The sequence below is a fragment of the Pleurodeles waltl genome, chromosome 6 (assembly GCF_031143425.1).
Source record: "Pleurodeles waltl isolate 20211129_DDA chromosome 6, aPleWal1.hap1.20221129, whole genome shotgun sequence".
NCBI classification, from domain to species: domain Eukaryota; kingdom Metazoa; phylum Chordata; class Amphibia; order Caudata; family Salamandridae; genus Pleurodeles; species Pleurodeles waltl.
The window spans coordinates 857981015-858006053 of NC_090445.1; the positions used below are offsets into that span (position 1 = coordinate 857981015).

A 25039-nucleotide genomic window follows, 5' to 3' on the forward strand; every position below is an offset into this window, starting at 1 on the left:
GCCCCATACTTACCTTAATCCCAGAAGATTGGTCCTGTAAGTAGCTGCTAAGTACCGGCATGTGGTAAATGTTTTTCCCCCATAGGATAACATTACCGCTCCAAAAAAGGCACTACGTGTCAACTTTTGAAAACTGTAATAGTTCATAACTGGAAAAATACTCAAGCAATTCTGATGCTCTTTGTATCAAAATGTATATAAAAGTACGTGTTAGTTATATGAATTGGTGTTGGATTTCTTTGAGTGTGTCTCACTTACTGCCTTCGTGTGTGCAATACATGCTTAGCACTAACCTCTTATCTGCCTAACTGCTCGCCAACACTACCACAGAAAAGAGCATTTAGGGAGTCATTTGTGCCTCTATAATTCCTTTGGGGTTTGCTTGGTCTCTCTACACAGTATACCTCTTTTTGAACAACTTCCTACGGGTGTAGACAAGCCAGAGAAATGGAAGCAAACAAATGAGTGTGACAATCAAGTCAACCAATGATCATCCATAAGCCCACTGTAGGTTTTTGATAAGCTTCCAACAGTTAATTCACAACCAGACAGATTGTGCTGTCTATCTGGTAGGCAAGATGTAAAAATGAGGAAGGGAAACATGACTTTTGTCATGGTCGTTCACTCACCTGCAATTTTCAGATGTGCGTGGTAATGCCTATGAGTGAGGAGGGGCTCTGGTAAGTCACCCAAGAACATCTTTAACAGAGTGGCCACATCATTGGGGTGGAAGTCACCATAGTCTATGTCAATATCGACCCCACTGTTAAGCAGATCTTTCAGCATCTGTTGGCGGATGCTGTTGCCAGGCACACGAAATAAGCCTTCCACGCGCAGATCTGTTCAGAAACAGAGGCAAGAAAAAAGCAGTTTAAGAAGGGAAGGTCCTTCCAGAACAGATGTTACACTTCCATTAGGTTGAAAAACGAATCTATGTAAACACACCTGATGGACACTGCTTTGAATGGTAAATACATACTAGAAGCATGCCGATAAGTTTTTTCCTCCAATAAATTTAACAGTTTCTTTATCAGCCAGGGATCCATTGATAGTTTTAAACAAACATATTCCCACAAATATTCAAGCTAAGAAGGAAATATTAATCACCTGAACCTTTTCTAAAGAATATTGCACTTAGCATGTCTCACTGCTCAGCATTTTTCCAATGTTCCACCTCTCAAAAATAGAACTTATGTGGTAGCTTTCTTTGGAGAAAGAGTAGCTGATGTGCACATAATGACATTTTATTAACATCTAGCATTCAGAATGATATATTAGCAACCAGAAGCTTGAGTGAAAACAAAGAAGCTTGATGTTTCCGTCTAGAAAAGAACAATAACTGTTAGAAGTTATTTATAGGGGTGGACAGAAAGTCAGAAAATTGACTACATGACTGGGAAGTTAGTGGCTCAAGAATCGCTTATGAAAATGTCTTACAAATCTTATTTTAAGGTAGCAACACATCTCCTGATACAATACCTCCTTATGCAACAAGGTGAACATCATCTGGCCTGCTGAAAAAAATCCATGGTCCCACAAAATTGTTTGTCACAAAGTTTGGCCTACAGCCCCTCCGGTAGATCATATTAAATTGTTGTGTATCATGTGAGCTGCGATTTTTTGGGCACAAATTATTCCCAATGATCTGTGGGTGGACTACTCCAGGACAGCATTGCAGCTCTGACAGAGCCACTGACTGCGTTCTTTGAGGAGTATCCTCAATGGTTTGAACATACACTGGGATTTAGTGGAGAGTGCAAGAAAGGATAAGGGGTAGTATGATTAGAATGTGCTGCTGTTCGTACCTTCTTGCTGAAGGCGGTCCCCTGTGCAGTAATAGATGCCAAAGACAAGGTTAGGCAGTAGTGAATGGCTGGGCTACCGCTGAGCTCGTGGTCACTATAGTCCCTGCACTACAGCCTGGGATGAGTCTATCCTGTTAAGGATCATTCTGGGACACACTATATTTCATTACTCCATGACGGATGTCTCACTGGGATGGGCCTGGTGAAAGCAGGTACCAAGCAGAGACTATGGTGGGTCGTGATGTATGTCCGCAAAGGTAAAAAAAAAAAAAAAAGCCATGTGAGTGAAGTGGAAAACATATTCAAAGCCCAATCTGTCGCATATTCAGAACCTGAAAGCAGGGCACGATAGTTGAGTGGTGTTTGTAGAAGAGCAATGCTTAAGCTGTGAAGGGTGCAGGAAGGGCTCATGGGGAGAAGAGTCAACCTACCTGATAAGGGCAATCATAAAAAAAAAAAATCATCTTTCTGCATTTAATCTGTGATAGGCATCACCCTCCACTCTGTGTCATTTCACTTTACACTAGATCCAAGATTTAAAAAATCCAGGGAAAACAGCAAACACCTGATTCTTCACTGGAACATGCTAGGGCTGGTGGTTCACCAGCAAAAATACTGTCATGAATATTAAACAATACATGGAACACACAACGAAAAGCACTGATAATGCTGACCTAACAAAATATCATCATAACACAGAGGTTAGCAGATATGGGAGAGGCTTAAACAAGTAGAGTAGAGTACTGGAATCAGTGAAAACAATGTTGGACCCTGCTGAGCAGAATCAAAACATTTGAGCATGAAATGAACACAGACTGAGAATGAGGAACCCAGCTTAAGAACTCAGTAAACATTATTGTAGTATGTGGGGTCAGCCTTCTAGCCTTTTGCCAATTGATCCTCCCTTTGGCTCTGCATTAGAATGTAGTGTAGCCATTTTTAATATAGCCTTTGCGCGTTTGCTTAAAGCATTAGGCTTTGTGAACTTTGTTCTAGATGCATTTTATTTAGCCTCGCACTGTTATTTTTCAATAACCAGTTTCACGGTCTTGTTTTATTTCTTCTATCACACTGTTTAGCTTACTTCAGCACCGGAGTTCTCAAACAATACATTCTTGCTCGCTCTGTGCTTTGGTACATTGCCGATAGACGTGGTAGGAGTTTAGTCTTTAGGGTTCGTAGAAAGTACACATTCTTACGTAGGGACGTTTCTTAGAACACCGGCGTGTTAATTATAAAAACACTTCCTAGTCCTGGTATACGTAAGAGGGAGATTCCGACCAGGGAACCACAACTAGACGCTGACTGCCCTGTTGCAGATGCTGATCCAGATCACAGACCTTTGCTCAGGTATGAGGGTTGATGTCCTCCCGGGGGAACCCAAAAGGCAGGCTTAGAGCTTAACATACTGTGCTCAAAATAGAACTTAGAAGAGAGAACGTAATCTAGTAGCACTATGATAGCGTTATTCTTATGTTTCACTCTCCTCGTTACTATTTCAATCCTACTGTGTTGTATGGTTCTGGTTATTGCAGCTCACGCTTTGCTATCTAATATGCAGTTGTTTTATTAAACCAATCTTTAAAACTCAAACTGCCTTTGTCATTCATATGTGAGACCGCATTTTGTATGAGAGAACTGGTTGGGATCTGAGTGACCACGACTTCCCTGAGAAGCACTAAGATGTCATGCGCTTGGCGGCCCAATCATCTCTTCCCAATGGGAGAGTTGAGGCACTGCTAGTTAGCCAGAACAAAACCGGATTGAGGGTGACAGGGGTCCTTCGCCGTGGGTTAGACTTAGTCCCCCCACACCGTGAACGACCCAGCTACCCAAAAATCCAGTAGTCTCATTAGGATAATGAGAGCCTACGCCACAAGAATATACTGCTAAATCATCCCCAGTGTATTCTAAAAATTTGGGATTTTAGCTGTGAAACTTATTGGATGGAACTTACCTTGTTCTCAATAAGATGAAGTCCTCCTCAGAGCGCTAGGCCCTTCTTCTTACTAGGCGTTATTTCATTAGGCAAGGATTGGGAACAACATGCGGTTAGTTATTTTGCTAGAAGATCCAACATCAACTAAGAATTTATTACTTTCAATGCACAGTTGGCCATTTCACTGAGCTGTCTTCGGCATTCAACTCTCTCTTCTACTTAGGGACCACTGCGCTTTCGAGGCTATTTTTATTTTCAACTAGTATCAGCTTCCAGTTTGTCCACTTAGTACAGCCGACCAAGCTTTCTGGATGTCTTTTTTTCTCGGTTTAAGGGAATTTAAATCGCTTCACATGGCTTTAAGCCAACACTGTGCACCGCAGATCACAGGTGCGGTAAAACTTCCATGGGTCGGAGAAACGGCACACATGCATGTTGCCCCCTCATCTCCCTCTCCCAACGCGCATGGGATCAGCGCGAAGGGAAACTTAGTACTGCTCTCCTCTTAGACGCCAGAAAGAGCACCGCCATGACAAACTCCAATGACCGCTCACTCTTCCTCATTTCATCTCCGTGCGCGAGCGGCAGCTCTAACAAGTTTATGCTACTCTTGCCGCGTCAGTTTGAAGAAATTCATTTAAAAGTTGGTTCTCACTTCTACCCTTGAGGGTCTGCTGGTCTTGCCTGTGGTGCAGAATAAACAGTCTGGACTCTCCGGCTTCTTCTCAACTTCACTCGTCTGCTCCCTGATAGGCAATCCCCGTATCACGTAATTTCTGTTATGTTCAATTTATACAGCACTCTTGTGCCACCTAGTGGACATACTTTGCATTTGCTGTAAAATATGTTTTTTAAGCCTATAAATACCCATCGTTTTTATTACATCATAAACTTTCTTCGTTTAGATGGATTTCGTATATCGGAGGATACCAGTGTGTGCTTTACTCGGTTATAATTTCGTATACCAGTGTTTCTACACAAACATTTTTCCACCCATTTTTTTTTTTTTTTTTGCACATAATGTTCAAGCTTTACACCACCTCTGTCTGGCATAATGCAAATAATTTCTCCCTCTTCATTCTTCCTGGTCACATCAAGAAAGCCCATTTTCAGATGTGCTAAATGGATACATAATTTTGCAAACTGCTTGAAAACATGTGGCTCAAACTTAACTGCAGAAAAGAAAGGCTCACTATGCAATGTTTAGGCCCCGAGGGTCAGGGGGTCTTTGAAATTCTACCAACTTGACTGATGATGGCAATTTCATAGTGTTTGTATGAATATGAAATTGATATTAAAAAAGGATAAACAATAAGCATCCCAGAGTTTCTATACTTCATGAAAGTCACCATTTTAGGATGAGGTTTCAATGCCATGATGACACTGTTGAAGAGTGTGCCACTGCATTCAGCAAGTGAAATTCCACTTGTAACTTTGGAGAAAGTTTAGACTAAAGTATTTGTGACCAGTTCATGTTGAAATGAAAGAATTATAAAATCAGGGAACAACTTGGGCTCAAAGGTAACCCGAAATACAGTGAAGTCATTACTGCTACCAAACGAGCTGATCTTATACTAGCCTGTGTTGGAGAGTTACACAGAGGCAATGGTCTTACAACCATGATCCAAGCTGTTGGCACCAAATCTAAATCTCTTTCTAACCTAAAGACCCCCCCAACGTCTAAAGATGTTTGTTATTGTAATAACCCTAGCTAACTATATGCACAGTCCTACCATTAGATCTTAATGCAAAACATATGGAAAATAAACACTTTGATACTCCCTTAGAAATCTTTTACTAGAGATCAGTGAAGGTAATTTTCTGTATGCAGTAACTGCAGGAAGGTGTACATTTATAGATGTAAAGGATATGCCAGATGCTTCCAAATGTAAAAGATAGGTAATAACCACCTACTCTTGGCCTCTAATAGGACTATACTTATTCTGCAGTTTAGAATCTCTTCCACTTAAATGTATATAATGCTCTAGTGGAATGTCTCTTCGCCTCTTTCAAAATGGCCATAAAGTCTTGTGTAAGATCCAAGAGTCCCTACTGCAAGAATTCAGGAGCCAAATCGCCAAGTTCAACAATTGTAGGTTGTGATGTAGCATCTGGACCCCAGACTTTGGCTACAAAAGTAATTCTTGCTCTCTAACATCGCAGTTCAATCAACACTGTTGGAATCAGAGGGAGGGTCGGAAATGCGTACAGAAATTTCCATGACTAGTTGATGATCAGGCATTCCCAGTCGACCCTGGTTGATAATATCTTGAGGTGAAGCTTGGGCATATTTGAGTCTGTAAATAGGTCTACTTGTAGATCGCCCCATTCTTCAAAGATGCCTCGCAGCACTTCCTCATTGAGGACCTAGTCATGATTTTCTTGATTTAGTTGACTAAGGGGATCCAATTGGTTGTTTTGACTTCTCTACAGGTGGACTGCTGTAATTGTCAGACCTCTCGCCAACAGACCTTTCCAAATAGTTTGGGTTTCTAAGGACAATGGTTTCGACTGCATTCCCCCCCCCCCCCCTTGTTCATTATGGTTGTACAGTCCATTTGAACAACAAGGGTAGTACTCCTAAACAATGGGAAGTATGATGTTGGAGCTTGCTGGACAGTTCTCAACTTCAAAGGATTGATATATTGGGACCTTTCCTCTCTCACCGTGTTCTCAGTGTCTGTAGATGGTGCATATCAGCACATCACCCAGTAGTGATGAATCTGCAGCTAAGGTTTGTGATGGAATGTCCTGATGAAAAAGTACTTCATTCAGAAGATTGGTTGTTTCACACCATCATGGGAAAGACTGAAGCGCTTTTTGGGGTGACAAACTATTACACCAGCTGCTTGATTTCTGGTTTCATTGGTCTTTCAGGCATAGCTGAAATGGCCTCATATGTAGTATGGTATTCAAAGTTTAAAAGATGCATGATGCCATCAATCCTAGTAAAGAAGAAATCTGTTAATAAGTTGTATAGAGTGTTTGCTTCAGACAGGGACATTTCTGTTGGATGGGTTCGAGTCTCTCCTCAAAAGAATACACTCAAGTAGTAAATTCTTTGCAATGAAGCAAGTGTTAACCCCAGACTTAGCACAATGTCCACTGCTTGTCTGAAATACTGTATTACCAAGTCTGGAGATACTGCTTTTATTAGTAAATGGTCCAGATATGGGTAGAATATGATCTTTAAGTTTCTGAAGCAAGGAGCATGCAGATAGAAAAAAGGAACTAATTTTAGCTCTCATGGTAGAACTTTCAATTGATAGTGATCTTTTCCTAACACAAATCTTAGAAACTTCCTGTGTTTGTTTATAATCTGAATTTGGAAATAAGCATTTCGTATATCTATTGTGCAGCTCCAGTATCATTGGTGTAACTAAACACAGGTCTGGTGGTACACTGCCAACATTCTGAACATTTCTTTCTTTAATAATTTGTTTGTTAGTCTCTGATAGAGAACTGGTCTGAATTCTTAGTTTGTTCTTTTCTTTTGTATCAGAAACTAAAAGGAATAAATTCCTATTCCTTTTTAGTAAGAAGGCAATTCTTCCACTGTGTGCTTTTAAACTACTATGCTCACTTCCTTTTAAATCAAATCTTGATGATGTTGGAAAGATTTTTTTGGTGTTACGGTAGGCGTAGAGAACTTGAACTTAAGCAAATACCCATTCTAAACAATGTTCAAGACCCATTTTTCTCTTTTTATATTCTGCCAATTTTCTAGCTGATCTGAGCCACTACCCCACTGGCGTGACTAACAAAGAGGAGGGAAGTATGGTCTTAGTTTAGTTGTCAGTGGGTTTCCCTGCCAGGGCGGAGGCCTGCTGGCCTCTTCTGTCTTTCAAAAGTCTTCTCTGGCAAATAGACGGACTTTGTTGTTGTTGCTGCTTTTGTGGTTGACACAGAGGGACTTGAACCCTCTTTGAAATACCTCCTATCATAAGGCTTATAGACCCTGTTGAATTTGTTGCACTTATTGAGGCCTGCTTTAGGGTGTCCATTTTTTTTTACCTCATGCAGGCCATTTCATCACCTGCATAAGAGCTGAATAGTTAATTGGCTGAGAACAAAGGGCTAGAAAATCCTCAGTTGGGTTCTGGTTTTAACCATGTGAGACTCAGACAGGCATTGTGCCCAAGACAAATTCCCTGGCAATACCCATGAGCAGATAAGTCTGAGAAACCTGATGCAGTGCTTATCACTTGGTTGGACACCAGCAGTCATTCTTGGAAAATCTTGTTTCTCCTCTCTTGGTAGCTTTTCAGTAAACATCTGTAAAGATTCTCAGAGGGATGTACCATAGTGACCTAAGCAAGACTATGGTATTTGCTGTTTCCATGCTTGTGGCTTCTGTGATCTCCTTATATGGCAGGACAGTGGAGTAAGATGCAACAGTTTTTCACAACAGACACGATGACAGTCTGGAGGGTGATCAGAACGAAGGAAGAGAGGGTCCTTTTTTGGTGCTTTGTATTTTCCAGCAGCCTGTTAGGGGCTGATTCCGCAGAAGCAAGAGATATAAATAGTTGCATTGTATACTCCAGAAATCCCGGAACCAAGTACAATAAAGGTCTAAATGATGCCCTATTGTGTAGTGTCTCAAACTTCACTGACATGGTGGTGGCAGGAGTTGAAATAAATATGTTAAGCTTTTCCTCTCCCTCTGCTAATACTTAAGACTCAAAGGGGAGTCAGATAAAGTCAGTGAGTAGTCACTGATGGAAAAGCGGTTGGAAGTGTAAAATGAATCTGAAAGGGAGCAGCCACATTTCCTAGAGGTCCTGAAAGAACATTATTTTCCCATATTGACTATAGAGCACCTTGGTGGAAAATAAGATCTTCTTACTGATCTAGATCTAGTGTGTGTTCTCCTCTTTTTTGTTGAGTTTCTTTAGGAGCGATTCAAGAAACCACTAGTGACTTTGGTCGCTGTGGTGACCTTAAAGGCAGAGAAGTAGCAGGTGGTACTGGACGAGAGTGTGGCAGGGCAGACTACTGTGGCAACGGACTAGCTGAAAAACTGACAACTGGCATTACGCCTCCGTTGGGTGTGTATGACCTGGAGTACTCTGACTCTGTAGAACGTGGTACTGTCCTTTTAAGACAGGGGCACCAATCCACTGAGGGCCTCTGCGAAGGAGAAGCATAGATGGTCTTGTTGGTGGTCCTGACGTTGATGGAGAGGATCTCCTGGGTGTCAATGTTGATGGTGGCTGCACTGATGGGATGGAGGGGGTCTTAATGGACAAGTTACTTACCTTTGGTAACGATATAACTGGTAGATCCATATACTAGCTGCAGATTCCTTACCTTAGAATTTCCCCAGGTGCCAGTCTGGATCCAGAGATATTTTTTTTCTTTGAGCAGGACCACTGGCCACCATTAGGTTGCATCGGTCGACTCTGCATCCTGTGTCGAATATCACATTGCGGGTCATAGATAAACACCACCCCAGCGCGCTGACCACTTTTTTTTCATGACTTTCCAGGCCTTAAGCGTAGAGCTATGAAGCACCAGAACTAGGGCCCTCAAAGGGAATTCCCTGTCCCTAGAAATTAGTTCACAGAGGGTGGAGGAGGATGGGTCGGTAAGGAATTTGCAACTAGAATGTGTGTATACCAGATAAATTGTTCACAAAGCTAAGTAACTTGCTCATCTGATAGAGACTTCAAGTTGCAGATTTTTTTTACCTTAGGATAGATACCCAAGCAATGCCATCCCCGGAGGTGGGTCTGCTAACCACATCATAGAGTTCTGCAGGACCAAACAACCAAAGTATCAGTCCCTGCAGACCTGACTGTCCAGGCAGTAGTGTTTAGTGAACATGTGCAAGGACGCCCACGTTGCTGCCTGGCAGACATCCAGGACTGGAACTCCATGTGCTAACACAGTGGTGGCAGCTGTTGCCATGGTAGAGTGGGCACTCAAACCCTCAAGGGCTTGTTTCTTAGCCAAAGTGTATCACATTTTAATGCAGAGAACAACCCATCTCAAGATCATTCTTTTTTGCACTGACGGACCTTTCTTTGCATCTACTTAGCCCACAAAGAGTTGAATATCCACCTGGAACCCTTGAATACGGTTGGGTTTAGGTGGTGGGGTCACTCCTCTTCCTTAGAGGGATGTGGGGATGCATAAAAAGTAGGCAAGGTGATGGACTGGCCTACATGAAAGGATGTGTCCACTTTAGGGAGAAAAGAAGCCCTAGTACAAAGCACCACCTTGTCATGGTGGACGGAGAGGAAAGGGGGCTTAGAAGAAAGAGCCTCAGATAAGTCAGATACAAGTTCAAATCCCACTGGGGCAATATGAACAGAGAAGGAGGAACGATGGGTAAGACCCTTTAAAAAATCATCCCACAATGGGAGATTTAAATAAGGAGGGTTAGCCAGGCAAGCGGAGGAAAACCCATATGGCAGACAAATAACCCTTTAGGGTGCCCAGAGGACAGGCCTGCTGGGCCAAAGAAAGAACAAACAGAAAAACCTCAGAAAGAGGGGCAGAGAGGGGGTTGACAGACTTATCCGTACACGATGCCACAAATTTCTTCTAACAACAGGCATATACTGTTTTGGTGGAGGGACGTCTGGCTGCCAAGATACCATCACAGGCTTCGGTGGGGAGGGGGGTCAAAAGTTGCCGAGTAACCCTGCTCAATCTCCACACAAGAAGGTGAAGACTGGAGAGGTTCGGGTGGCTGTCCACTGCTGCTGTGACAGAAGATCCACCCAAAGGGGCCGTCTGATCGAAGGATCGATGGCCATGCTTGAAGCTCAGGATACCAGACTCTTCTTGCCCAGTCTTGGTCTTCTAGAGAACTCTCTCTGGGCAGAAGTGGAATTGGCGGAAAGGAGTCAAGGAGGCCAGAGTTCCACTCGAGAAAAAAAGCGTTGCCGAGCTAGTGCCACTTGGAAACTCCAACATGCAAAACAGCGGACATTTCGTGTTTTCTGCAGAGGCTAACAGATCTAACCAAGGCTCTCCATACTCCTAAAAGAGAGCTTGCACCACCTCCAGATGGAGACACCATTCGTAACCAACCAGGCATCGATGGCCAAGTTTGTCCACTCTGGTGTTCACAAAGCCCGCCAGATGTTGAACCACCAGGGATATGCCCTGCTGTTCCAGCCATGTCCAGAGGCAGAGCGCCTCCTGACAAAGGTCCACAACCCCACTCCGACTTGCTTATTGCAGTACCACATGGCCGTTGGTGTTGTCCTTAAATACCTGCACCACTTTCCCTTTGAGAGAGGGATGGAATGCTTTCAATGCCAGTCAAAATTGCCCTGAGTTTCAGAAGGGTGATATGGAACTAGGACATCGCCATGTGACCGTCTCATCCCAGGATTGAAACATCTGTCACTATCGCGAGATTTGGTTGGGAAAGAGAGAGGGATCGACCCTTGACCCAATTGTGATTTAAAAGCCATCACTGCAGACCTTGCGCAGTCCCCTCCGAGATCTACGCCATGTTGGGGAGAATTCCCTGATGCTACGCCGACTGGAATTTCAGGTCCCACTGCAGACCCCGCATATGCCAACTGGCATGAGTCACTAGTATGATGCAGGAGCCTGCAGCCTCAGAGCCAGTCTCAATGAAATCCAGGATAGAGGATGAAACATCAGTATCATAGCCTGAATATCCTGGACTCGCCGCTCGAGAGGATAGGCCTGAAATTGCACTGTGTCCAGAACAGCTCAGATGAAAAGGAGCCTCTCAGAGGGAGTTAATTGTGACTTTGGCACATTCATAGTGAATCCCAGCGAATGCAAGAGGTTCGCCATAGTCTGGAGGCAAAGACTGACACCACTAACCTGGCAGATGAGCTATCACCACCATCACTTTGGGGAACACCCGAGGGGCGCAGTAAGGCCAAAGGAAAGCTTGGTGAATTGAAAATGCTTGTGACCCACCACGATCTGCAAGTAATGTCTGTGGACAGGCAGGACAAGAATATGGAAAGAAGCGTCCTGTAAGTCCAACTCTGCCATCCAGCCTCCCCTATCCAGAGCAGATAGGACCTGAGCCAGATTGAACATTTTGAACTTCTCCTTCCTGAAGAAGAGATTGGAGGATCAGAGTTCTAGGATTAGGCAGAGGCTCATGTCCTTTATGGGCACTAGAAAATAGCAGGAATAACAACCACAACCTACTTCAGGCACAGGGACTCTCTCTATGGCTCCATTGGCCAAGAGAGCCATAACCTCCTCGTGGAGAAGTCCCAGGTGATCCTCCATCATGCAATCGTAGGATGGTGGCATGGAAGAAGGGGTAGTTTCGAAGGGGCCGGGCACCCCTTCCGTAGCCATGGATGGGGAGAAAAGCAGACTGAGGGGACGAGAGGCAGCCCCGAGGCCAAGGTACCGAGCCGTAGCTCAAGACTCCTTAAAGCACTTGAGCACCAAGCCATGTTTACCCCCGTAGAGACATGTGCCATCAAAGGGCATGTCCATCAGATTAGACTGGGCATCTCCTGAAAAGCCAGATTTACGTAACCAGGCGTGGTATTTCAAAGTCACCATTGATGCAACCGATCTGACCAGAGAGTCGGTCGTATCCAGCCCACATCTGATGGTGAGCTTTGCTGTGTCTCTCGCATCAGCTACAGCTTGAGAGAGTATGGCCTGGGCCTCCTCCGGGACCTGTGGCAGCACTTGCGCGACCGTGTCCCATAAAGTATGGGTGTAACAGACCAAAAGGCATCCTGTGTTCACCTACCGCAATGCCAGGCTGGAGGAAGAGAACAACTTCTTCCCAGGATGGACCAGCCTCTTTTATTCCCTATCCGGGGGATGCGCCATGGGAAGTTGAGGCTTGGATGACCAAACTCTCGGGGGTAGAGTGTTGGGTCAGGAAAGCCGGATCGTTAGGCACAGGCCTATGGCGGTGGGCAATTGCCGTATTAACAAGGGCCCCTGTGCTGGGCTTGGACCATGTTCCCAACAGGACTTCAGTGAAGGTTTCATTAAAGAGCAAAAGGGGTTCTGATGTGGAAGCCCCAGGTTGAAGTACCTCAGTCAGGAGGTTATTCTTGACAGTCACTGAAACAAGCTCAAGGCTCAAGACCTCAGCTGCTCTTCTCACCACCATGGAGTAAGAAGCTCCCTCCTCTGTAGCCATGGAAGGGGGAGAAAGCATACCAGAGTCAGGTGATGTATCCAACCTGCTAGCTTAGCCCAGTTTCTGAGCCCAATCCATAGGATCTTCCAGCTGGTATTCTAAAGGGTCCAGCGACCCCTCCATATCTTCACTGATTTCAGACCCATTAGAATTACTGGCAATCGCTCTGGGTAGTATCCCCATTCATAATTTTTCTGCTCCCCATGGCACCTCAGTTTGAACCCAGCCAGCTGCAAATCAACTTTGACCCTGCTCCTCATGGGAACAGTCTTGCCTAACCTTCCAGGCCAGGCCCTCACCAAACCACAAAAAACCTAGGACCAGATTAACCCTCATTTGCCAGGTATAACTTGGTGCCAGTGGCAGAGAGAGCATAGAACCCACATCTGGGAATACCCTTGCCACTTAGGGCAGTGCATCAAACTCACAAAAAGTGATGGAAGGAATGCTTGTAATTTGTCTAATCACTGGAAATCGCTCAGTGTACTATTCCAACCCATTGTTGTTTTGCTCACCATGCCAGCTCAGTTTGGAACCAGCCATATGAAGATCAGGCTTGACCCTACCCTTCATGGGAACAGTTCAGCCAGTGGTCAGATTTATTGTAAGCATCCTCCCATCAACTTTTGTGCTTGACGTACTGCCCTAAGTGGCAAAGGGTATGCCCAGACGTGGGTCCGTTGCTCACTGTGCCACTGGAACCAAGCTACCCCTTACTGGGGAGCCCCAATTAGAGCTAAAACGATCTGGTGTTGCAGCTCAGGCAGGACCTGGCATGGCAGTCTGGCTGGACGGTCCCTTTTTGAGCAGGGTCACGACTGATTTGCATGTGGATGGGTTCAAATTGAAGTGTCATGGTGGGCAAAAGACTTGGAATGCTACTCAACAGATTGCCAGTGGTTAGACTTATTGCAAGCATCCTCCAATCTCCGTTTATGTGTTTAAAGTAGCACCCTAAATGGCTAAGGGTATGCACAGACACGCGTCCCTTGCTCACTGTGCCACTGGAACAAAGCTACACCCAACTGAAGAGCCCTAATCAGGGCAAAACCGGTCTTGGGTTGCTTGAGTTCCATCTGGCATTGCAGTTCAGACTGGACTGTTCCTACTGGAGCAGAGTCAAGACTGATTTGCATATGGCTGGGTACAAATTGAGGTGGCATGGTGGGCGAAAAAGAAAGAGTAGTTGCAATGCTACCCGAATAATTGCAGTGTTTAGACTTACGGAAAGCAGTCGCTCCATCACCTTTTGTGTGTTTGATGTGCTACCCTAAGGGGCTAAAGGTATGCCCGGATGTAGGTGCCTTGCTCACTGTGCCACTGGAACAAAGCTAAACCTGATTGAAGAGCCTCAATCAGGGCAAAACCGGTCTTGGGTGGCTAGTGTTCTGGCTCAAGGGGGAACTTTCCTGGCAGTTCAAGCTGAACTGTTCCTTTTTTTAGCAGGGTCAAGACTAATTTGCATGTAGCTAGGTCCAAATCGAGGTGTTATGGGGACAAAGTACGATGACCTGGAATGCTACCCACGAATTGCAAGTGGTGAGACTTATTGAAAGCACTCACCGTCATCTTTTGTAGGTTTCATATCCTTCAGAGCTCTCTGGGTCATTTCTTACAATGTCTGCAGTCTTTTGGATAGTGATCCTGATGGAATGGCATATGATGCAGAGGTCAAGGGGATTGGACTGGGCTTTTTTCCTAATCACAACCAGAGAACTTCACAAAATGTTAAGGCATTTTGACTGGAAAAATAAAAGAAAGCATTAGGAAAACAGGTACAAAACTGCCACCTCTGGGGCATGATGGGACACTGAAGGACTGATGGATCCTATAAAGGCCGAGAGCCAGTTTTCCTGCTTTGCTTCTACTTGCTAGGATTGCCCTGCATTGCCTTCATTTTTTAGTTTTTCAAAAGAGGTTTGCAAGTGATGTTTCTGGTCACTTTAGATGTAGCAACTATTCTTCAAATCATTGCCGATATTTTTAGATGAAGAATAAATGAAATGTAGGCTATCTTTAGCCTTTGTTAGGCTACAAAGTAAATTGTTTTTCTATGTATATGCATTCTTTGTCTACAAAAAGGTCTTGGGCATCAATGTCTATATACAAATGCGCATGCATACTTATCTCACAAAGGGCTCTGGGATCCTACATATAGGCAGAACAGTTCAGTGCTAATGACTATTGATGAGGAAAGGCTGGAACAGAAACACAATATCAATCAATCAATCAGAGTATTTGTAAAGCGCACTACTCACCTGTGAGGGTCTCAAGGTGCTGAGGGGAGGGGGAGGGCTGCTACTGCTCGAACAGCCATGCCTTGAGATGTCTCCTGAAGGTAAGTAGGTCCTGTGTCTGACGCAGGTGGGTGGGACGTGTTCCACATCTTGGCGGAAAGGTGCAAGAACGATCTGCCACCGGTGGTTGTTCTGCAGATGCGGGGGATGGTGGTGAGGGCAAGGTCGGCAGAGCAAAGCTGTCAGGTCAGGTGTAGAAGGAGAGCCGTCTGTTGAGGTATTCTGGTCCGGTGTTGTGCAGTGCCTGCGTGGGTGAGGAGTTTGAACGCGATTCTCTTGTTGACGAGAAGCCAATGTAGGTCTCTCAGGTGGGATGCGATGTGGCAGTGGCAGGGGATGTCCAGGATAAGTCATGCAGAGGCGTTCTGGATGCGTTACAGTCTTTTCTGGAGTTTGGTTGTGGTTCCTGCGTAGAGTGCATTGTCATAGTCCAGTTTGCTGCTTACGAGGGTTTGGGTGACTGTTCTTCTGGTTTCAGTGGGGATCCATTTGTAGATCTTCCGAAGAATGCGGAGGGTGTTGAAGCAGGAGGAGATGGTGTTGACTTGCTGGGTCATAGATAAAGAAGAGTCAAGGATGAATCCCAGTGTGCGTGCGTGGTCGGTGGGTGTTGGTGTGACTCCCAGTGTGGCAGGCCACCAAGAGTCATCCCATGCGGAGGGGGTGGAGCCAAAGATGAGGACCTCAGTCTTGTCGGAATTCAGTTGCAGGCAGCTGTTCTTCATCCATTCAGCAATGGCCTTCATTCCTTCGTGGAGGTTGGTCTTGGCGGTGTCCTTTGTGCGGTAGAGGATCAGCTGGCTGTCATCGGCTTATGAGATGATGTTGAGGTTATCAGATCGGGCATTGTTAGAGAGCAGTGCCCTGTAGACGTTGAAGAGGGTCGGGCTGAGGGACGAACCCTGGGGTACGCCGCAGATGATTTTGGTGGCTTCAGAGTGGAATGGAGGGAGGCGGACTCTGAGTTCTGCCGGTGAGAAAGAAGGTGATCAAATCCAGGGCTCTGTTGCAGATTCCTGCGTCGTTGAGGTGTGTGTGTGTGTGTGTGTGTAGGGTGTGTGTAGGGTGTGTGTAGGGTGTGTGTAGGGTGTGTGTAGGGTGTGGTGGCAGACGGTGTATAACGTGGCTGAGAGGTCCAGGAGGATTAGGGCTGCCGCTTTGCCCTTGTCCAGTATGGTTCTGATGTCGTCGGTGGCAGCGATGAGGGTGGTTTTGGTGCTGTGGTTGCTGCGGAATCCAGATTGGGATGGGTCCAGAGTGTTGTTCTCCTCGAGGAAGCAGGTCAGTTTGTTGACAATTTTCTCTATGAATTTTGCCGGGAAAGGAAGCAGGGCGATGGGCCGGAAGTTCTTGAGGTCCTTTGGGTCCACCTTGGGTTTCTTAAGGAGGACGTTGATCTCAGCGTGTTTCCAGCTCTCCAGGAAGGTGGTGGACTCGAAGGAACTGTTGATGATCTTCCGGAGTTGGGGTGCAATGACGGAGCTTGCTTTGTTGAAGATGTGGTGAGGGTAGGGGTCGGATGGTGAGCCGGAGTGGATGGTGTGCATGATCTCGATGGTGTCGTTGACGTGGGTCCAGGAGAGTAGGAGGCTGATGGGTGGACAGTCTGTGGTCGACGGGGGGCCTGAGTACTGAAGCTGTCAAGGATGTCTGCGAACTTGTGGTAGAAGAAGGTCGCTAGGGAGTCACAGAGGTCTTGTGATGGTGGGATGTCCTAGCCTCCTATATCATAGGATATAGGAGGCTGGCTTATATAACTACATTAGGAAATACAGTCAAAACTGCTGAAAGGTTTTATGAAAAAGGTGAACGTTCATATGCCAAAGTGGTGAACCTCCTTCTTGTGAGAAGAGCCACAGGAGGTTATTCCACTCAGCTTTAATCTAATTTGAGCAGTTCTCAGTTGGGTATATTAACGCCCAGGTGCCCTCACTTACTTCTACAAGTCACGTACTGAGCATAATGTCTTGTCTAACCAAGAGTCACTTATACTGTGTGTTTTTTTTTTTTTGGGTCACTGCTTTCATGCACCAGTAGCGTTTACATTTGTTCCGTCAGAAATTTTTATTGGTCACTATAATACAGTGCAAACATAGTATGGACCACCTCATTCTGGGTGCATTCACCTTACTAATTCTTTCATTTTCTTCTAGATCACAACTAAGGTAGGCCCCACTAGGTCACACATCCTAATAAAGGCAGACTGCTCATCACTGGATCAGAGTAAGACCACCCCCTAACAAACACAGGTAATTATCTACAACGGTCTGGTCGCACCACAGACTGCTTCATCTGAGAACAACACTTTCACATGTCTCAACAGCATTCCCACTTGCTGAACAGGGATAATACATAGGTTTCACTGGATATACTTTAATGGTTTGCTTCTGTGGTCTGACACTAGCATCCTTTAATAACTATCTTCTCTGAAAACAATGTTTTCCAACGTTTATTGATATGGTAAAAATCTAAGCCACAACTGTATTGTTTATTCATTTTAATATTCCACTGTTCAATCATGTAATGATCACTTCCCTTTGTATGTAGCTAAAAGGTACTCACTGCCTATCAACTTTGGGAGGGTGCCTAGACTAAGCCTGTTCGATTTAACAATTGCAGAAAAGCTAATTGGTTTTCTCATGTACCTTTATTAGTTCAGCCCATTTACCACCTCAGTATGCAAAGAGCATAATTCTCTGCTCCTGTGCAACTATGAAATGTGCTACTTTTGGGATGTCTTCCAGCATTATCCTTGCTTTCCTACTGACCATGACAGTCTGTTATGTGATCCTATACTTAGACTTTTCTCTTGACTAATGATACACGGAATCATATTTGAATTGCCTGAATAACTTTTGCCATCTACAATGATTCTTAATTTGAAATACAGCTTCGTGGTTTGGACTTTGAATCGTCTTGTGTAGGTATTCTTTATTTGCCCAGGGACCTCCTTTGGGGCTCCCTTTCACTCTAATTAGCCCCTTGCCTAAAAAGCGCCAACTGTGTGGCTTGCAACTTCACGGTTCGTTTTTCCTGATTTTGTTTCACTTACATGTAGACCAGTATAAGATAAAGTCACGTGAAAAGGCGTTATCAATTCGACCTATGCAGTGACTGTATCACATATATAAGTTTAAATCTTACAATATACGTTTGAGCTATGCGCGAGAACCACTTAAACATTTCTGATTTTACTTACGAACCACAAACGGCAGAATATGTATTTTTGAAAAGGCTTTGTAAGTGGAACCAAAGCTATTCATTTGTTGCCTAATGTCGAATATTACTGGAAGTTTCAGCAAGACCTAGAGTCTTTTATAAATATAAGAGCTTCTCGTCATTTGTTTCACAGAGCTATTGTAACGGTGCAACTCGATAGAATATATATATATTGTTTATTAGTTCAAGAAACAAGCAATATTGTATTTAAAACGTCCGCTTAAGAAAGACAGCTAGTAGCATTTGCTGGTTCCATCTTTCCACCACTAGATGTCACCAGCCTAAAAAATGAGAACGTCAAATTCAGAAAAGAAAAACAAAAAAAGGAGTTACTGTGTAGTTAAAAGAAATACCACATAATTACTTGTTTACTGTTTATATGCGCCTCTATTTGTGAAAGCCGGCCATTCATCCAGTCAATAAATCATCTCCCACACTGCAGTAAGCCAGCCCTGGCACAGAAGGCGCTATTCGATACAAACACCACCACAATGACAACAATATCGGCTCTAAAAACGCACCAGTGATTACATAAATCAAGTGCACATCAGGCTAAATCCGATCCGTGGCAGCACTCAATCCAAACATACGCACTGCATTTCAAAACAATTTATTAGATTATGTGCCTTAGCATCGTACCCCGAGCACATCAATAACACCCCGGTCGTGATCATTCTAATCACGGTCCGCCCCGAACTAAGGGTTTTACCCATTTTGTCTCTATGGGAAAATGTGTTCGTACATATGGCCCTAAGAAACTGCTCCAACCACAAAGGAGCACACTAAGTGGAAATCGTTGAATCAATGTACAACTAATTCTAATCACCATTTTCAAAATCCAGAGCTTCATTCTGTGCATCCTTTAGGGTTTTACCAATTTTCGATGGTGGCAAAGCCAAGGCAGGGCCAAAGTCAACGTTCGGCATCGTCCTTCCACCCCACGAAATCTCTTGATGAAAATCAGTGCGTTAGTGTCAAATTTGAGATGACAGCACAAACAACTTGTTCTAATCAGTCACTCATCCATCGCTGATCTAGAATATGGCAAAATACATTGTTAATTGGCTAGGCCACATTATCAACTTTACCCTAAGGATCTCTTATACAGTCACCACAGGACAGGCCTATGCAAGTATTATCAACCATGTAACCTATGCTCAATGTGGTTTTCACCCAAAAGCCCTGCATCTTCGATCAAAAACCTGCTCATGTGCCAAAAACCTCACTAGCAAGATGAAGAAAATAAATTGGACCCGTTAGACCTGGTGCCCTTGACGTGGTCTCCCCTGTCTTTTTTGCCTCTGCTTCCTATGTGTTGACTGTGTGCTGGACTTTGTTTTTGTTGTTTTTTGGTAATCTGGGCACTTTACCGCTGATGACCAGCGCTAAAGTGCAAGTGCTCCCTGTGTAAATTGTATGTGTAATTGGCTTTTCCATGATTGGCATATTATTATCATTGAAAGGAGTCCTGATGTAGATACCACACCATGCCTGTTATGGTTTCTAGACAGTTAACTAACCACTGTAATTAACATGTTATCTAAAGTATCTTCTCTCTCTCTATATATATATATATATATATATATATATATATACATACATACATACATACATATATCTAGACCATAGTGGATTTTTCAAGCCTGATGTTTTCCCCGATGAGGCCCTACCTTTAATATTTGGAGGGTAAGCATTGAGGAACCTTCGCTAAGTTGGTCCTTTTTATTTATCACTTTTGTACTTTTGTCACGTGGCACCCTTGGGATTTCTCACAAGTGTATCGGATAACTTCTCAGGATAGAGTGTACACATCACTGTTGATGACAACGTAACTCTTTGACCATGGTTTCTTTTTTACTCTTCTAGGTTTCTGATTTCCCTAGTATGGGACTCCTAATTGTTTAAAGGATTAGGAACGTGCTAAGGTCCTGACGAATCGCATAAGATCATTATTGACAAAACAATAGCGAGAAACATGTTGACCTATTATACAGAGTAACACAGGGTCCCTGTGTTTACTCTTTTCTTGTACTATTCTCCATTTTGAGATTTAGTAACTGTATAAATTATTTCTTCATTTGAGGAGCGTAGACATTATTTTACCATATCCCTATTTATTGTTTTTAATCATGTCAGGAGTATTAATATCAGAATAAATAGTATTTTTTTACCTCTAGGCATTTTCAACTATCCTTATTCCAATCCTTACTCACACTTTGACCGGTTGTGCATCATTTTCAAAAGATCTCTGGCAAAGAGCCCCCCTGCGGGGCCCGTCAGGCATTGCAGCACCGGCCTGACGAGGAGCATAGCCCTATGATGAAGCATGTCACCGAAGGGTGAGTGAGGGCTCTTGCTTCGAACATATTGGTTTCCATTCATTGTAGAACCACATGTCTAAAAGAAACCCTTGTGTTTTTTGGAACCGTGTATATATTATTTTGGTATCCAGTACTATCCCTATGAACAGGAGGCGCTGAGAGGGCTCCAGGTGAGACTTGGGGACGTTTACCTTAAAACCAAGGTTGAAAAACCACCTTGTTGTCACTTGCAAATGATGCAGCACAAGCTCAGGGGACTTGCCTTTTAACAGCCAATCGTCCAGCTAAGGGAATACAGATATTCCCTTCATTCTGAGGTCCGCTGCAACCACAGCCATCACCTTTGTGAATACCCGAGGTGCGGAAGTAATGTTGCAACCCTACCACAAACCGGAGATACTTCCTGTGCGACTTCAGAATGGGGATATGAAAATAAGCATCCTGTAAGTCGGCAGACACCATCCAGTCTTCCTTGTTCAACACCAGAAGCACCTGTGCTAGAGTCAGCATTTTTAATTTCTCCAGTTTGAGGAACCAATTCAAAATCCTCAGGTCCAGGATAGGCTTCAAATCAACCATCCTTGTTGGGAATCAGGAAATATCTCAAATAGCATCCCTGACCCCTTTCCTGCTCTACAACCAACTCCACTGCATCCTTTAACAAAAGGACTGAAGCAACAGGAGATGCTCTTCTGAAGAAAAATAAATGATGGGGAGGGTTGGGAGGGGGAAACTCCTGAAAAGGAAGGACATAACCTTTCCCCACAATATTTAGCACCCAAGAGTCCAATGTGACTAACTCCCACTCGTGGAGAAAATGAAATATCTTGGCCCCTACGGGAGAAGCATGATCCAAGATGGATAGAAAACTAGGGCTGCTTGCCTTGTTGGGTTCCCCCAGAGGAACAGGATGAGGCAGGATGCTGCTGGGCGGCTCCTCTTGAACTAACCCTCCCCCGTCCTCTAAAATATCTACAGAGAGGGTTGACAGGCTGTTGAGTGCTGGACTGTGGCCTTCCACGATAAGAGAATCCACGACCAAACCCCCTAAATCTCCAAAAGGAACTAAAGGGTGTAGATGTTGACGCCTGTAGCCCCAAGGATCTTGCAGTAGACCTGCTGTCTTTAAAACGTTCCAAAACAGAGTCGGCCTTGGACACAAACTACTTTTCGCCATCAAACAAAGCTTTTTGAACATCCGTGGAAAAGCAAGAAGACCTAAGACATGCATGCCTTCTGGTCGCCACCGAAATGCCCATTGCCCTGGCCACTGAATATGCTGTATCTAAACCTGACTGGATAATCTGTTTGGCCGCCGCTTGAGTGACCAAAAGGAGCTCATCAAACCTCCCCTGCACATCCTGAGGCAAGTTCGGCACCACAGCTCTTGCTGTGTCCATCAGGGCATGAACAAACCTCCCCAGCACAAAGGTACCATTGACCAATTTCAGGGCCATATTACACGATGAGAAACTTTTCTTGGCTGCTTGCTCCATTCTCTTGTACTCCCTGTTCGATGGATTGGCAGGAAACAAACCAGGTGCAGATCGGGCAGAACAAGAAGCTTGGACCACCAAGCTCTCAGGAGTCGTATGTTGAGATAAAAATTGAGGATCCCCAGGAGCAACCCTGTTCCTCCTAGCCACAGTCCTGGAAACCGCTGGAGTTGTGACAGGCTTTGTCCAAATGTCTAAAATAGGCTCAGTAAGAGCATCATTAAAAGGGAGTAGGGGCTCTGCAGAAGTAGAGGAAGGATGCAACACCTCCGTCAAGATGTTGGTCTTCACTTCCGAAGCTGGTAACAGGAGATCCAAAAATTCAGCAGCCTTCCTTATGACCGTGAGATAGGATGCTGCCTCCTCTGTAAATTCACCCAGGGATGAAAGATCCCACTCAGGTCAGGTATCAAGTCCACTTGCAGAGTCCAGACCCTGAAACTCCTCCATAGGCTCAGGAATCTCTCCTTCCTCTAACAACTGTTGCTGGTATTCCTGCTCCTCCGAGAGCCAATGCTCCCCTCCTTCATCTCAATCTGGCCGCCAATCTCTGCATTGACAGAGAGCAGACTTCGACAACGCTGGCTTCAAGAGAGATGGACATGGTGGAGGAGATGATGGAGATACACTGCGTCCCGACCGGGACCTATCCGGCACCGGTATTGACTCCATCAGCGGCGCCGGCACCATCATCTGAGGCGACGATGTCATCGGCGCCGAACCAGCACTCTCAGCCGGATAGAAGGGCACAAACTGAGCCGGCTTGTATGGCGCCGGCGAACCCAAAGAGAACGCTAATGGACCCGTGGGACCAGCCTGTGCACCAGCAGGGGCCATAGCCTTGTTGAAAATGCTAGCATAGCATTAAGGAAAGCTGCCGGATCCGCTCCTGGAGTCGGGAAGGCAGGAAACCTCTGCTCATCTTGAGGCACTTGGGTCAGATCTGAAACTTGCACCAGCGGCTCCAGAGCCAACACAGGTGAAAAGTGAGTCGGAGGACTTGCCGGGGACTCGACAACCTCAATCAGGGAGGGCGCCAGAAAAGCCTGTGGACTCTGAGGCTGGGGAGTAATAGTTGGACTGACCTCCCACGCCGTACGATGTCGTCTCGGAGGGGACCGAGACCGATCCCTGGAAGAACAGCGTCGAGAATCGTGCCTGTGCCGCATATAAGATCTCGACAACTTATGAGAAGAAGAGTCCCTCGCCTTAGATACTTCGATGACCCTTGTGACCGCTCTTAGCTTTAGCTAAGAAGAGCTTAGCCTCTCTTTTAAGGCCTTCTGGTTCATCCTCTGGCAAGACACGCAACCCTCCACGTCGTGGTCCGAACTTAAACACCACAAGCAGTCTTCATGAAGGTCTGTGACTGACATACGACCCTCATACTCACGACAAGGCTTAAAACCTGATTTCTTTGGTGGAGACATTGTAACGAGTACAACAAGAAAACTACGAAACAGTAGCTGTTCAAGAGCCAGGAAAAAACTGCTAGTGCTGAAGGCGTGGAAAAAAGGGAACTGATACTAGCGAGGACTTCTTATTGCCACAATGACGTCAGACGGAGTCGCGTGCGGAGCCGTGCAATTGTGACGTCCTCGTAAACAAGAAGAGCTGGGAAGAAAATTTTCCGTTGAATGCTGGCGCTGTGGGAGAATTCATAAGGTGAGCCATCCACAGGTAGTTGTATCCATCAGAAGAAAATTTACAAAATGCAACAGTAAATACCAAACTCTAATCTACTGGAACTGTTAGAGAAATTGATTGAGGTTGTACTAGGATCTCCACAACACTTCTTGGCTATGGTAACGGGTGTCCCTGACCACCTGCAACTTTGTAGCAGTAGTGCATGTTGGGTACAGAAGCGGAGAATGGCTCATAAGAACCTGGGCTCCTAAAGCATCAGAGCTATGTGCTTTGACGAAGGAAATGAACTGCCACCAGAAGAACAAGTTTGTCTCTTGGAAGTTTCTTGATATTTGGGAATTGCATGCACACCATTGGCTAAATTGAATGCCATGCATGCTACATGTCTACTAGCTCTGGTTTTCATCCCCCCCACCCCATGATGGGCAGGTGTATTCACTTAAGCGTGGTCTATGAATTATGGGCCTTATATGTTGGGTTTTTTTCCCCTGCCCTTCCTAAAATTAAGGACGTTACTTTAGTTAGCCTGGTTTAGACTACTGGCCCCACAATACTGCAGACACACATTACGTCCGCATGTCGTACTGGAATCTCTGCTGAGGTTTGCATGCCTCGTTGTGTACTAGACTCGATTACCCGGGCTCCCCTGGTGGTGAAAGCGGGGTTTGGACGTCAACGCATTTCCAAGAAAGGCTGTATTAATATTAATATCGGCTTGGATTGAGGCAGGGTCTCCTCGTTCCAGGCATTCAAATAGAAATAGCAGTGGAGAGACAGAGGTATGCATTCCCCCAGGGCAGGATATATCTTGCTTTCTTTATGACATACCTTTTCTGAGGAAAGCCAACACCCCTCACCCTACCACCTTTATATCCACCGGAACTCTGGGAGTTATACATATGTGACTTTATTTCGCCCGGCACCAACTACACATTTTGTAGCTTGCTGTGACTTTTGCTTTCTGTTCGGTGCTTTGCTGGCATACTTGATAAGCTGAACTCCCGATTTCCGTTGTATTGGTGGCGAGGAAATAGCAGTGTTTTTATTATTTTGTTTTTATAGCTGGTGGTGATTAAGGCACTGAATCTATTTCGAATATCATCCTAAAACATCTACTCTTAAGCTTGACTTTATTGTAATCATGTAGCCCTGCATTCAGTCTGTCTGAGTTTTTGGCGAGTTGAGGCTCAA

At 44.9% G+C, this 25039-nt stretch overlaps 1 protein-coding gene across 5 annotated transcripts in view; it reads right to left on the minus strand.

The window, feature by feature from the left end:
- ARHGAP19 (Rho GTPase activating protein 19) overlaps positions 1-25039 on the minus strand; it is a 223159-nt gene that overhangs the window by 102629 nt on the left and 95491 nt on the right. For all 5 annotated transcript variants that reach the window (XM_069239608.1, XM_069239607.1, XM_069239606.1 and 2 more), the window contains exon 4: positions 630-839. In XM_069239608.1, the coding sequence (XP_069095709.1) occupies positions 630-839 (210 nt within the window). The remainder of the gene's footprint in view (positions 1-629; positions 840-25039) is intronic.